General features: G+C 59.3%; 1 protein-coding gene across 2 annotated transcripts in view; it reads left to right on the top strand.

Annotated features, from left to right (window-relative positions):
- MVB12B (multivesicular body subunit 12B) overlaps nucleotides 1-13,086 on the top strand; it is a 180,485-nt gene extending 167,399 nt beyond the window's left edge. The window contains exon 10 of one of the 2 annotated variants that reach the window (XM_025360209.1): nucleotides 9,219-13,086. In XM_025360209.1, coding sequence (XP_025215994.1) covers nucleotides 9,219-9,305 — 87 coding nt within the window. In that variant the 3' untranslated portion in view covers nucleotides 9,306-13,086. The remainder of the gene's footprint in view (nucleotides 1-9,218) is intronic. The other variant, XM_025360210.1, reaches the window with a different exon arrangement.
- Nucleotides 13,087-13,598: the final 512 nt, after the last annotated feature.

The raw sequence follows: 13,598 nt of genomic DNA, 5'->3' as shown, positions 1-13,598 counted from the left end.
TTTTTTTTTGAGACGGAGTCTCGCTCTGCCGCCCAGGCTGGAGTGCAGTGGCCGGATCTCAGCTCACTGCAAGCTCCGCCTCCCGGGTTCACTCCATTCTCCTGCCTCAGCCTCCCGAGTAGCTGGGACTACAGGCGCCCGCCACTGCGCCTGGCTAGTTTTTTGTATTTTTTAGTAGAGACGGGGTTTCACCGTGTTAGCCAGGATGGTCTCGATCTCCTGACTTTGTGATCCGCCCGTCTCGGCCTCCCAAAGTGCTGGGATTACAGGCTTGAGCCACCACGCCCGGCCCCTACCCTTTTCTTATGGTTTCTGGGAACTTTTGCACCTCTAGTTTTAGGTAAAGTAATGCCTACTAAGATGAACAAGTGGAAGGCTACTTAGCATGTGTGTAAAGATAAGCATCAAGACAAAGGGTGGGGAGGGCCCCTTCCCGGAGCACCTCACAGCTCTCATTTTCCACCCAGTAACCAGTACTGGTAATCAGTGTGGTTTTAAATCTCTTCTACAAACAATCTAGAAGAGGAGAAATACAACGACTCGCTTTTTAGGTGGTATTCAGGTGAATTCTAAAATGCTGACTCAATGACCAGGGAGCCCCCCACGGTTGTTTGCAGACACCAAAATAGCATTTAGGCTGGGCCTGGTGGTTCACACCTGTAATCCCAGCCCTTTGCCAGACCAAGATGAGTGGATCACTGGAGCCCACCGATCTTGAGAGTTTGAGTTTGAGATCAGCCTGGACAACATGGTAAAACCCCATCTCTACAAAAAATACACAGATTAGCCAGGTGTGATGGTGCATGCCTGTGGTCCCAGTTACTGGGGAGGCCAAGGTATGAGGAGGTCAAGGCTGCAGTGAGCTGAGATGGAGCCACTGCACTCCAGCCTGGGTAACAAAGTGAGATCCTGTCTCAAAAGAAAAGAAAAAAAGAAAGAAAGAGAGAGAGAAGAAAAGAAAAGAAAAAAAAAAGAGAAGAGAAGGGAAATGGCATTTATTCAGTGGCCAGGGCATCTGACAGTGCATAGCCCTGCCCAGAGCCCCCACCCAGAGCAGCACAGCTGGACATGCAGGTGCCACAGGGAGCGAGGGGTTGGGGAGAGCGAGGCAAGAGCAAGGCATGTTTTTGTCTTTGTTCATCATGCAGCCATCTTCATTTCCACCACAAAATGTGCTTTCTCCCTTTTTTTTTTTTTTTTTGAAATACATAGTTTTCTCAATCTATCTTTCATTTTCCTACTTTTAATAGTCACAGCTACGAGAAACATTTTGCTTTCTTGCTGGCTGTGCCCGCATCATCCTATACATGCACACGCAAGACACAGTCACGGTGGTGAGATGGCAGCGGACGGTCTTCCCAGCCAGGGGCTTTGTAGGGAGTACTGGGGACTGTGGCAAACTGGAGAGCACAGGCCTCTGGAAAGGAGGCCACCTCCACCCACTACCCACCTGTGAGACTGAGGGTTTACTGGGTGAGAATGAGGGTCTGGAATTGTCATATCTCCCTATGTTTTTTTCAATAACATCTAGATAAATATCAGCATCCTATGCAAAGTCTTTCCACTTTTCAATGTTTATAACTATTGTAAAACACCACACAGGCCAGCACTGTGTGAAGCTGCAGCTCGTACACTGCCTGCAGAGAGAAACAGACCAAATCACTAGACTTAGACTCAGTTTCATCATCCACAGGCATGACGTGCTGCGTGGATGGGCCCTGGGCTTGGTACTTGATGTACATGAGTTACTGTACCATGGGATGGGCTGACATTCAGTCATGCCCAGAAGCCCCAGGGCTGTGCCAGCACAGTGCTGCTGACAGAAGGACTAAAAACCAGGATGACCTTCTACGTGCCCAAGAACTGAGCCCCTAAACTAGCTGCTTTCTCTCCTTTGCATTGAGCTATGCCCAGAGCCTGATGTGTCTCTTCACTCACCATCGACTTGTCCATCCACCCACCCACTTACCCACCCGTCCATCCACCTACCAATCCACCCATCCATCCACCTACCCATCCACCCATCCATCCACCTACCCATCCACCCATCCATCTACCTACCCATCCATCTACCTACCCATCCACCCATCCATCCACCTACCCATCCATCCACCCACTTACCCCCCACATCCATCCACCTACCCATCCACCCATCCATCCACCTACCCATCCATCCACCTACCCATCCACCCATCCATCCACCTACCCACCCATCCATCCACCTACCCATCCATCCATCCATCTGCCCATCCCCCCACCCACCCATCCACATTTTAACCCATCCACTCATCCTCCTGCCCATCCACCCAGCCACCTATCCATCCACCCATCCATCCATACCCACCCACTCACTCACCCACCCATTCATCTACTCACCTACCCACCCTTCCACTCACCCCCTCCCCACCCACCCACCGCTACCCACCCACTGTTCACTCATTCCTGCATTCATTCTAGGCCATGATCTCCACTGGGCTCTGGAGCTACAACTGAGGCTCCACAGCTGCCCTGAGCATGAGGAGGGTATGGAAAGTGTTGTGGTCCGTTTTCCCCGGGGAAGGAGCACGCTTCCCAGAGCAAGTGTCCCTTTAGTGGTCCTTAAGGACAAGGAAGAGTGTTCCTGACAGAACTGGCTGGGAGAGGAGGGGGAGCTACGCAGGGGAAAGACCTCTCCCCAGGATGTGGGGCTCAGGGCTCTGCATCAGGGTGGAGAGCTGGGAGTCACTTGCCCTGCTCCTGGACGCAGGCCAGATCCTGGGTGGAAGGTGCTTTGTGAGCTAGGGTGCCCTGAAGGTGAGGGCGCTCTCCGGGCCCTGAGCCCAGGGGACAGGCAACCTAAGGCAGGGTGTCCCTCAGAGACAGACCCTCGGCATTGTCATCGCCCTGTGGGAGACCCAGGCTTGGAGGAGACAGGAGGGGCTGGGTACCAATGAGGATTGACAGAATGACTGGGATGTGGACTAGTAGAGAGGAAGAGACTGGACTGGCAGATGGCCATGCATTTATTCAGTGACCCGGGCTGGGTGCTGTGCTGGGCAGTGAGGACACAGCAGTGCCCAGACACACAGGCTTCTGCTCCTGGAGCTCTTGGCTCCAGGGAGCAGGGGCTGAACTGGCTGGAAGCAGGGGCAGGGGTGCCCTAGAACCACGTGGAGCTGGTGGGGCCCTTATTCCCCACCTCCCAGCTGGATCTTTGGCTCCGTGCTTCTGGGTTGCGGTTCTCAGGTTAGAGCTCATGAACCATCTGGGCAGGCTCTTAGGAAAAGAGAAGTGGCTTCCCAAAGGGTCTGCAGGAGCCCCCACCCACCCCTCTGTCCACACCCCGCAGTGTGGTCATTGAACGCGTCTCCCAGCTGTTCCCCAACCCGGAGGCCTTGGTCAAGTGGCGTGGCTTCATGGGACCTCGGCTCACTCCCCGGTAGTGGCAAGGGGGTTCTGTCCTGCCAGACTATCCAGCTCCCTACTCTTGACCACAGGGGTCACAGCCCTGAGCTCCAGGCCCAGCTGCGGGGCCTCACTCTCAAAGACAGCACTGAACAAGGAATCCGCCTCATCTCCGGGGCATGAGGTGGGCATCCTGGCTTCCCCCTACCCCCAAGGCCCACCTGCTCGTGAATAACCTTCCTCTGGGCCAAGCACTTTCTCGCGCTCTCTGGACCTGGGGCTTCCCGCTGGGCGTGCAGCCTCTCCAATGTCTCTAGAACCATGGCCCAAGTAGGAAGCAAGGACTCCCATGGAGAAAATGGGAAGGCTCAGACCACAGAGTGTCAGGCGGCCCCAGGCCAGTGCCTTCCCCTCTGTGGCCTCAGCCAGTCCCGCAGCTGCTGGAAGAAGACGTGCGGGGTTTCTAAACTGGACAGTTGCTCAGAATCACCTGGGTCCTTGTCGAAACACCGGCGCCCACACCCACTGAACTACTGCCTGGGGAGGGGCTCCGGAATATGCCTTAGAAAGCAGCGGGCAGCTCACCCTCGTCTTGCGGAAGAGGCCTGCAGGATGGGGCCATGGGGCCCTGAAGGCCCGTCCCGGGAATACAGCGCTTCAGGCCTTGCCGTATGACGTGGGCAGTGTGCTGGGCCCTGCCTCTCTCCTTCAGTGTTTCAGAAGCCAGGGCTGCATTCCTCATCTTCAGGAAACAGATGAGGACATGGAGCCCCTTGTGTAAGCAAGCTGAAGCTTTAGGATTTTAGAAACAGGAAGAGCCTGTATGGTGGCCGAGGCCGTGGGAGCGCCTGAGATGGAAGGGGATGACTGGAGTGCTGAGCCGGGGGTTGGAGAAACAGACAGGTGGGGCTGCGGTGCAGCATCTCCCCCACCTCTCCCTGCCTGTGCTAGGGCCAGGCCCATCCACCTGCCCAAGCCCACCCATCAGTGTCTGTCCACCCCTGCACCAGACTCTTCTCGCTGGCCCCAGCCTTGGCCCCTTTAGTTCCCTCCCACCTGTCCTCACCTGGCCTGGCCCCGCCCCTGCCCTCTGGACTACACCATTCCAGACCCTACCGTGATTCACCCATGAGCTCACTAGTTCATGTCTGTCGGTCTGGCCTCCATGCTGGAGTTGCATCCCAGGAGAGGTGGGTGCCAATGTCTGCCCTAATGCAGGTTTCCCAGCCAGCACAGCACCTGCCCGCCTCCCCGCACGCCTCTCTGGGCCCAGGCCTGGTCCAGCACTGCCCAGCTCACTCTGGGACCTCAGGAAGTCAGATCCTTTCTTGGGCTTCACTTTCCTCCTCTGCAAAGCTCGGGTGCTGGGATCAGCCCCTTACTGCCCTTTCTCGTCTGGAGCCTTCTAGAGCGCTCAGTATGAGACCTGGTGTGGGAAGGAGGGAGGAGCCTGGAGGGGCAGTGCACTTGCCTTCCCCTCTGGTGATTAGTGCAGTTAATACTGAAATCACCTGAGTGTTTTCAAAAAATGCTGATGTCCCGGTGCCAGTTAAACCAGGACCACTCCTGCCAACCCCGGGTGGGGCACATGCATCACTGTGGTTAAAGCCTTTGGTTCTGATACATAACCAGGGCTCTTTTCACTCTCAAGGCACTTGCACACGAATCGTCCTAGTTGTGAGTAGACCACTAGGTTCTACTGCCCCCTGTTTGCCTCGAAACTGGAGCTGAAGTGACTTTGCTTCCTAGGTGCTGCTGGAACCTACAGTTGGCACCTCCTATCGCAGGACACTGGCCTCACTATGAGAAAAGGCTTTTAGAGGTTGAGACTCTCGCACCGTGGCCGGAGACGCCTGCTGCCATCAGTGGCAGGGTCCCCAGGACCACTGGCAGAGCCTCCGGGACCCCTGGCAGAACCCCTGACAGTGACATCTCTTTCCGGAGAGAGGCCCCAGGCCCGGGCTGCCCAGCTACTGCAGTGGCGGCCTGTGCCCACCAGAGGGCGCAGGCCCGGCGCTGCGCAGCTGGACGGAGCTGTGCGGACCAAATGCTTTTTAATTGAAAATTTTTTTAATTCAAAAAGGATTTGCTGTTTGTTCGCGAGTGCAGGTTTTTCTTATGCAGGAGACTAATGTCTTGAGTAAACAGATCCGGGCCCAAATCCACCTTCAAAGGTACTCGCTGTTTGCCCAAGGGAGTGAAAGGGCTTCCAGAAGCGGCCCCGTCTCCTGGGTAAACACGGCGGGAGGAGCGGGCAGGGACCGCGTCTGCGGGAAGGCGGCCGCAGCCAGAGGGGATTATGTCGCGGGACATATGTTGAAATTTCATTTGGGGAGTTAGGGAAAACAAGAAGGGGGGGTGGGTGGCGCTTTTCTCCAGCCAAGATAACCTAAAAAGGGAAAAAATCCCGAGGGAGAGAGGGTGGGGGCGCAATCTGTGCGCCCTCGCGGGGACCGGCGCGGCGCAGGCAGGAAGGGGCGCCTTCTCCGCCCTCCCCCAGCCCGGAGGGCCCAGCCATGCCCTCCCCGCGACCCTGTTCCCACTCCTGGCCACAGAGACTGGGACAGCGGCACAGGGTCCCCAGGACAGCTCCTCTGCCCAATCAGCCAGTTGCTCACAGAGGCGTGGAAGCGTCCTGCTCCCCCGCTCACCATCCAGAAAGCCCCCACCAGGCCCGGGCCTAGGCCCTCTGGCTGTGGACACTCGGGCTGGGGCTGCAGCCGCCCTTCACCTGCTCTCTCTGGCCGGCCAGCCCTCAGCACTCCCTCCCTGCCACTCCCAGGAACCCGGACCAGCAGATACAGCAAGGCCTACTGAAGGAGCAGAAGGGCACGGCCCAGGAAGCCTCCCCCAGCCCCTCCACTGCCCTGCAGACACCTGGCTGTGGGCTTTCTCCCTCTGTCATCTGAGATGCTTCACCTCTGCAGGCATCTCCCTGGCATGGCCTTGGAGCATCCAAAGTGGAGCACCTCCAAGCCATGTCCCACCCCCGCCTCCCCCACCACCCACCCACCCCCACCCCCTCCCCCGCCAGTCCTTCCCCAGCTCCTCTCTGCACAGCATGTGGTCTCTGGCCCTTCCCTCACTGCACATCCACATCCACACCCATTCCCAGGTCCCAGTGATTGGGTCGTAGAATTGTCTAAACCGGTCCCCAGAGCAGCAGCATGGGGTTACCTAGGAGCTATTTGAAATGCAGATTCTCAGGCCTGGCCCCAGACCTATCCAGTCAGAATCTGCATTTGACTGGGACCCCCGGGGACTGGTGTGCGTTCAGGGTTGAAAAGCCTGCTGCATGTTCTCTCCCGAGCCAGGGCTGATGGTCAAACTATCCACGCCGCAGGCCCTCAGCCCCGCTGTCCCCACAGGCAGGTGTGCCCGTGGCGCTCTTCTCTGCACCTTGGCACCTGCTGCCCTAGGTGCTGTCAATTCCCTTCGCCAGTCAGGCCCCAAATCTGCTTTCAAGATGTGACTGCCCCCTGCCCCGCGAAGCCCTCCTTGCCCTCTCCAGTGGTCCCCACGCCCCGTGCATGTGCCCTCGAAGGTGGCCTTCATGCTGGGCTGTGCTGGGCATGCCCGCCCCGTCCTCTGCTACCCTGGGAGCCCAGCGCAGGGCGGGTGTCTGTGGGGGCTTGATGAAGCCAGCCAGGGAATAAATTTGCCGCTGTTCCCTGCCGTGCATGTGCCTAGGCGGCCACCAGGTGGCAGTGTCCTCCCAGCGTTTGGCGCCGCCCCGCTCCTCAGCCTCCCGGAGCCAGAGTCTCCTGACCGCGGCCTGTGCCTGGTGGTTGGCGAGCAGGAAAGTGGAGGGCTGGGGCTGCATGGCGGGTTCTGTGGAGCAGCCAGATGTTCAGTGATAGCTTGCTCAGTGCCAGGGCGTGGCGGGCCCTGCGCTGCCGTTGCTCATTCCATCCTCCGGGCAGGCCTGGATGTGGGCGCATCACCCCACCTGAGAGATGAGTTCACTGAGGGCAGGAGAGGAGAGGAGGCTGCCTGAGTTGTCCTGCAGCCTCGGGTCCTTCCCTCTGCACCCTGCCAGGCAGCAGATGCTGTGAACAGGGCTCCCTTTGGCTCGGCGCCCACATGTCTGCTCAGCCCACCTTGCACACGGGGCAGGGCCAGCCTCAGCCCCAGCTGAGACCCGGGTCTATCCATCTGTCCCGGGTCGGCCTGGGGACTGTGGAGCAGGGGCAGCCGTGGACATAGTGCTGGGCTTTGGCCGTGGACGTGGCGCTAGTCTGTGGGCATGGCTGCAGTGCTGGGCTACGACTTGCTGGCTGCCACAGCCTCCCCACCAGTTTTCCACTTTAAGGGAAAAAGGGCTCCCATGCCCCTTCATGGTTGGATGGCATTTGGGCCCCACTCTGCCCCTGAAGGCTCAGCCCTGCAGCCCTCCTCACTCATCGGGGCCCTCGGGAGGGCTCCTTGCTACAGGTGGCTCACTTTGGGCAGCAGGGAGGGCTGGGCAGGCCCGGAAGGCCACCTGGTGGTGGGCAGGGCGTGGGCACCCCAGGACCCTCCCTGGGGCTGGTTGCAGTGCTTGGCGTCCTCCTAGGGCAGTGTGACCCCTACCGTGTTCCTGACGGCCTCCCTTCCTGGACTGCCTGGTCTACAGGTGTCCCCCAAGAGGCTGCAGCTCATGGTCAGCTCAGCTACAGGGCAGCTCCACTTCCATCTGCTCTCTGCAGGGGAGCTCTTCTTACGGCAATTCTACTGCTAAAACTTTTTTTAATATTTAAAATGCTTGAAAAACCACTGATCTAATCTAAGTTCCTGCTTCCTAAAATCCATGTGACCACGAGGCTGCCTTGACGTAGGGTTCCAGGCTGTTCCCCACACCCCACCCAGCCCCAGCACCTTGCACCTGTGTCCAGCCAGGCAGCTGCCAGCCCATTTCTGTGGCTGGAGTGCCCCGTGCCTGCTCTGCCCATGTGCCCGCTCTGCCCACATGCCCTGCTTTATGTTTGGGCACCAAGACCTCACCTGGCATCTAAGTGAACTATAGGTGCTCCCAGCCCCCTCAGAGGTACTTATCCCTTCTCTAAATTTCCATCAGACTTGGAACTCATTTTGGTGGGCCAGGGTCGCTTAGGTAAGCTGGGGTCTCTGGTGTGAGGCTTAACTCTTGTCCTCAAGACAGGGAGCAGCAGGGCTGAGCCGTGGAGGAAGGTCCCCTCCCCAGGCAGCCACTCTGGCCCCGCTGTGGCCTGTCAGGAGTCCTCAGCAGGGGTGCCTCTGAGGACTCCGTAAGGAAGGCATGGGGAGGGTGTGGACGGTGCCAGGGTCAGCAGTGGAGGCCCTTCCCATGTCCCTGGGCACCACCTGGTATTGGTTCTTGCTTCAGCGGAGCCAGCATATCACAGGTCCCCAGAGCCTGGCAGCTGAGACCAGCCTTGGCGAGGTTTGGGTTTGAGAATCTGCCCTTACCAGCAGGGGCACGAGAACTGTCCTGCTGGGCAGAAGGCCATGACAGTCAGCACAGGCCTGGCAGGTGGGTGGCACCATGGCTTTGCACACTGCTGGCGCCAGGCCTGGCCTCACAGGGAGCAGGCAGGGACTGTGGAGGGTACCAGTCATCACCACAGGAGCCTGTCACCCCCGCAGGCGTGTCCACACACACACGCCACATACACAGTTCACGGGCACAGCTCGGGGGCCCAAGAGGGCCAGCAGAGGGCAGGCTCCGGCTGGCACCAGCCTGGCCAGCTGCCCTATGTCAGGATGCCCCATGGGGCAGCCCAGGCCTCTGCCTGCTCTTGATCTGAGGTTGTGGAGGGGTTTCCCTGGTGTCCCATGGACTGACTGTGTCTCTCTGTCCCCACCCGCCCCTGCAGTATGAGTACAGCTTCCGCACAGAGCAGAGCGCAGCCGCCAGGCTCCCGCCCAGCCCCACCAGGTGTCAGCAGATCCCGCAGTCCTGAGGAGCCAGCGGCCACCTGCGGGGAGACCACCGCCCAGACTACTGACGGCAGGGGCTGCTGCCCCCGCCTCCTCCTGCCGCCTCCACCAGCCCTCCCTCCCACACTGCCCCAGCAGGGCTGGCCCGGAGACTGGGCAGCTAAGTGGGCGTGTCCTGTCTTCAGCTGGCCTGACACCCCGGCCTCCCTGGGGACGTTGTTCATAACCATGACTAATCTGTGTGTGCTGTAGTGACCAGCGGCTCCTAACGTGTCTGTGTGATGACCAGTTGTCCTCCAAAAACCTCACTCACCACGGAGTCCCCCTGAGGGCCCCGGGCAGTTGCCCCGGCCGCCCAGTGACGCCCACCGGCTCCCTCCGTTCCCTCCTGTCACCTACCAGGGCAGACCCCACTAAGCCGCTGAGTCCCTTCCGGGAAGAGCCTGGGGGCCGATAGCTTTACCTAGGACTCTCCAGGGTCACTGATCCTCCCTGGCCTAGGGCTGCCAGGACCAAGTTCCTCTCTGCAGGATCTCACAGCAGCCCTGAGAAGACATGGAAGGAAGAAGCCAGTGGTCCCGGCGTGGACCCTGCCCTTTGGACATCCCATGGACTTCTCACCCAGTCGCCTGGAAGTCGGGGAGCAGCAGCCCTGCCCCCGGCGGAGGGGTTGTTGCTTTCTGGGGAGGAGGACGGCCCTGCTTGGATCCACCACCAGGACGCTGTGCTCGGCCACGGCGCGCCTCCCCCAAGGGCTCATCCGCGCAACAACCACATGCCAACGATAGCTCCAGGTGCCTCAGCCCATGCCCTGACCCAGGGACCACAGGGACACCCTCTGAGACGTGCTGGCCCTGGGAGGATACAGGCACACGGGCACCTAGCCCCTCTCGGAGCCAGGCGTGTCTTGACGGTGTCTGCTAACAGGAACAAGTCATTCTGAAAGGTCCCCCTGACCCAGGTCACCAAATTTGGGCCAGAACTGGCATTTCTCCTGAGTACCCACTGGTGCTGGCGTCCTCACAGTGCTGGGCGCCAAGTTCAGCCCCAGGCGCGTTTGCCTAAGCAGTGGTGGCTGCCATCTCTCAGGGCCCGGGCCCTCACGTGAAGGGCTGCCTCACTCTGTGGTGTCAGGCATTGGACTGTGTCCTGGTTCCTCAGAATATGGGGACCTGATATCTTTGGGTCCCCAAGAGTTGGCTCTTGGATGTGGGGGCTTGATGCCGCGGTTGGCGGCTGCAGTATCTGGGTCCAGGGAAGCCACTGCCTCAGCAGGGACAGCCTCTCCCGCTGCAGGCCCTGGGCAGCCCACAGTAGTGCTAGCTGAGGCCCAGAGGAACAGGAGGAAAGGGAGGTAGCGCCGGACAGCGCAGCTGGCCAAGAGGCGGGCGGGGCCAGAAATACCTCATGCACCTGCACCAGCCCCTCCGTCTCCAGGCCCCAGGCCCCTGTGTGGACCCATCTTCCTCCTTTGCCACCCCGATCTTCACTCGGATACCTCTTGATTTCTGTGGATTAGGGAAGCAGCCACTTCTCCCTCCCTGAGACCCGAGGACGCCCCTGGTGGGGGTGGCCTTCTCAGGCCTCCTGGGTAGCACAGCAGCAGGACCTTGTCATAGGACTGATGCTGAGCGGGGAGGGGGCTACCAGGCTGGCCGCCGATGCTCCGTTCACATAAGCCAGTGTGGTTCTGGGGACCTGAGGAGCCCCGTGGCACCCACGGGGGGCACCTATGTCTGCCGTGGCTCCTCGGGTGGTGGCCCGTGTGACCAAAGCCAACAACAAGGGTGACTTCCAGCAGGCAGGGGCGGCAGGAGGGCAGAGGGCAGAGCTCTGGCCACTTCTGCCCACTTCATTAGGGTTTGTGAACTTTGTCCTTCGACCTCTTTTCGTGCCCTGGTTGTGAGATCGCCTCTGACAGATAATGCCAGGGGCCCTTCACTCCCCTCCCGTGACTGGGAAAAGGCCTGTGGCAGCTCTGCTGGACCCTAGGAGGCTCAGAGGCAGTGGTGTGGGAGCCCTGTCTGCAAGGACGCAGAACAAGCAGTGAGGGCGGCTGCAGGAGAGGAAGGGGCTCCCACAGCCCCCACTGACACCCCTGCAGGCCCCTCTTGAGCTGGGGTCCCAGCCAGGTGCCCCCGCATGCCCTCCTGCAGTTGCTGGATGGACAGGACCTCCAGGCTACCAGGAAGAGGACAAACTGCGTGGACTCAGGCGAGCTGGAGCCATCTTCTCCATAGCATTACGGACTTAGCATAAGAGTAAATGACTGTGAACGTTGTAGTAAACGGCAGCTTCAGATAAGCAGTGACAGTGTTAAGGACAAGTTGGTGTCTGTGGTAGGTTTTAGGCTGCTCCTAACCCACCATTTATTGCCTTCTGAGAGGTGGGTGAGGACAAGCGTGTGCCTGTGCGTGTGTGTGTGTGTGTGTGTCAGCACGTGTGCGTGTAAGCCCACCTGAATGGGGCTGGTGCGGGAAAACTGAGGCATGGAACTCTGGCTCATACCTAGGAATTGAGAGCTTTTCTGTCTTTTGGGAGAGTTCTTTTCTCCACGAGCCCTCTGGCCACTGTGGGAGGGAAGGACAAGGTTTCCCTTGGAAATGTGAAGAAGGTCTTGGCCTCATCCCTCAGGTCCCCCCCGCTACAGCACTTCCCACCACTGCTGCTGTCCCTGCCGGCAGCCTCTGTCCCTCCAGAATGGCTAACCAGAGCACACCATCCCCACCACCTCCCCTTTCTCTCTGGAAAGTTGAAGTGTCTTTCCAGAGGCCTTGGAAATGGCACAAAGGTGACAAGGAGCAGGTGCTTTGCTGCGGGCTCCCTTGCAAATGTATAATTAAGGCCTTTCTTCCCACCCCAAGTCCAAGAACAAATGCCAGCCACATCGTCCACCACTTGGAGAGATGAGAACCCAGTGGGGTCGTGTAAAGGAATTGGAGGTCGGTAGGAGGACAAGAGGGACTCCCGTGTTCTAAGCACCTGCTCCCGGCCAGGCTCTAGGCCAGGCTCTCTAAGCACATTTCTCCTTTTATTCCCCCTAAAACCAGAGTGACCTGGAAGTAGATGTTCTTTGCTCCTTGTTAGAGTTGAAGAGGCTGAGGCTTGACCGGCTGCTAAGCGGCAGAGGCGGGGGTTGGCCCCTAGCCCCCGGGCCAGCCATCCCGTCGCAAGCCTGTGCTGGGGATGCTCTTTCTGTTTCCAGTCCTGTCACGGACTTCCCAGCCGCCACTGGGCCCTGCTGGTCACCAGGCCACTGTGCAGTGGGTGCTGAGCACAGTCAGGAGTGGCCTACCCGCACTCCTCCACCAAGATGAGGGCCCTCCAGAGCCTACAGGTGTCTGTGGGGAATCCCAGACTGCAGCTTCTCGGAGAACTGGGTGGGCCTGAGGATGAAGGCAAAGGAGGGCCTTGAGGAAGCAGCCTCCGGGCCTGGCAGCCACACGGCAGCTGAGCTCATGAACTCGGTTCGCGGCCTGCCTTGTCCCCAGAGGCCATGCCAGGCACTCACCCCTGAGCCCACAGCCTCTGCTTGGGCTGCCTGGCACCCTCAGGGCGGCCCGCTCTCCTCCTGCCACTCTGAGCACATGTCCGGGGGTTGCCACCAGTGACGGCTTTGTTTTCCCAGCCAAGGCCATGGAGCTGCTGTGTGACTGTGTCAGGCCTGGACAAGGCCCTTAGGGATGACGTCCCCGCTGCATATTTATTCAAGGTGACTCTTGTACTTGGCAAGGGAAGTCCACTGTGTGATTGTCTGTATTCTTAATATAATTTGTTAAATAAACATTTGTTTTAACCTCTTTCCCCAGTTTGCTGTCGTGGTGTCTGAAGCCAGCAGAGGTCAGTGTCCTTCAGGGCAATCCCCCAGCTCTCTCTCCCCTAGCAGGGCTCTTGTCACCACCTGGCCTGTCAGCCTTCTAGAAAGGACTGGTGGGCTTCTTTGCCCCTCGTTTAGTTGAGACGACCTGGTTACAATCAGTGGGATTCTGGGGGATGCAGAAAGTCCCTCTGTTCTCTGGTGGCAGCCCTCGGGGTGCTCCTGGAAGGAGAAAGCTCCAGCTGCCGTGAAGACAGGAGCGGCTCCTGCAAGGTGGCCCCGGCGGGGAGGGCCAGAGTGCTTGGTGCCTTTCACCTCCTACTCGCTCGGGGCCCTTGTCTGGGGACACACAGCACATCGGAGTCTGGGTGGTTTCAATCCTGTCCCGCCTGCTCGCCTGCTTGTGAGAGGCCACTCCAGACACCTGCTAAGGAGGCGGCGGTGCCCAGGGACAGGCGCCACGCTCCTTGTGAGGAGCCAACAGCTCAAGTTCCACCAT

Source organism: Theropithecus gelada, chromosome 15, assembly GCF_003255815.1.
Source record: "Theropithecus gelada isolate Dixy chromosome 15, Tgel_1.0, whole genome shotgun sequence".
NCBI classification, from domain to species: Eukaryota; Metazoa; Chordata; class Mammalia; order Primates; family Cercopithecidae; genus Theropithecus; species Theropithecus gelada.
This window is presented reverse-complemented; position numbering and strand designations above follow the sequence as displayed.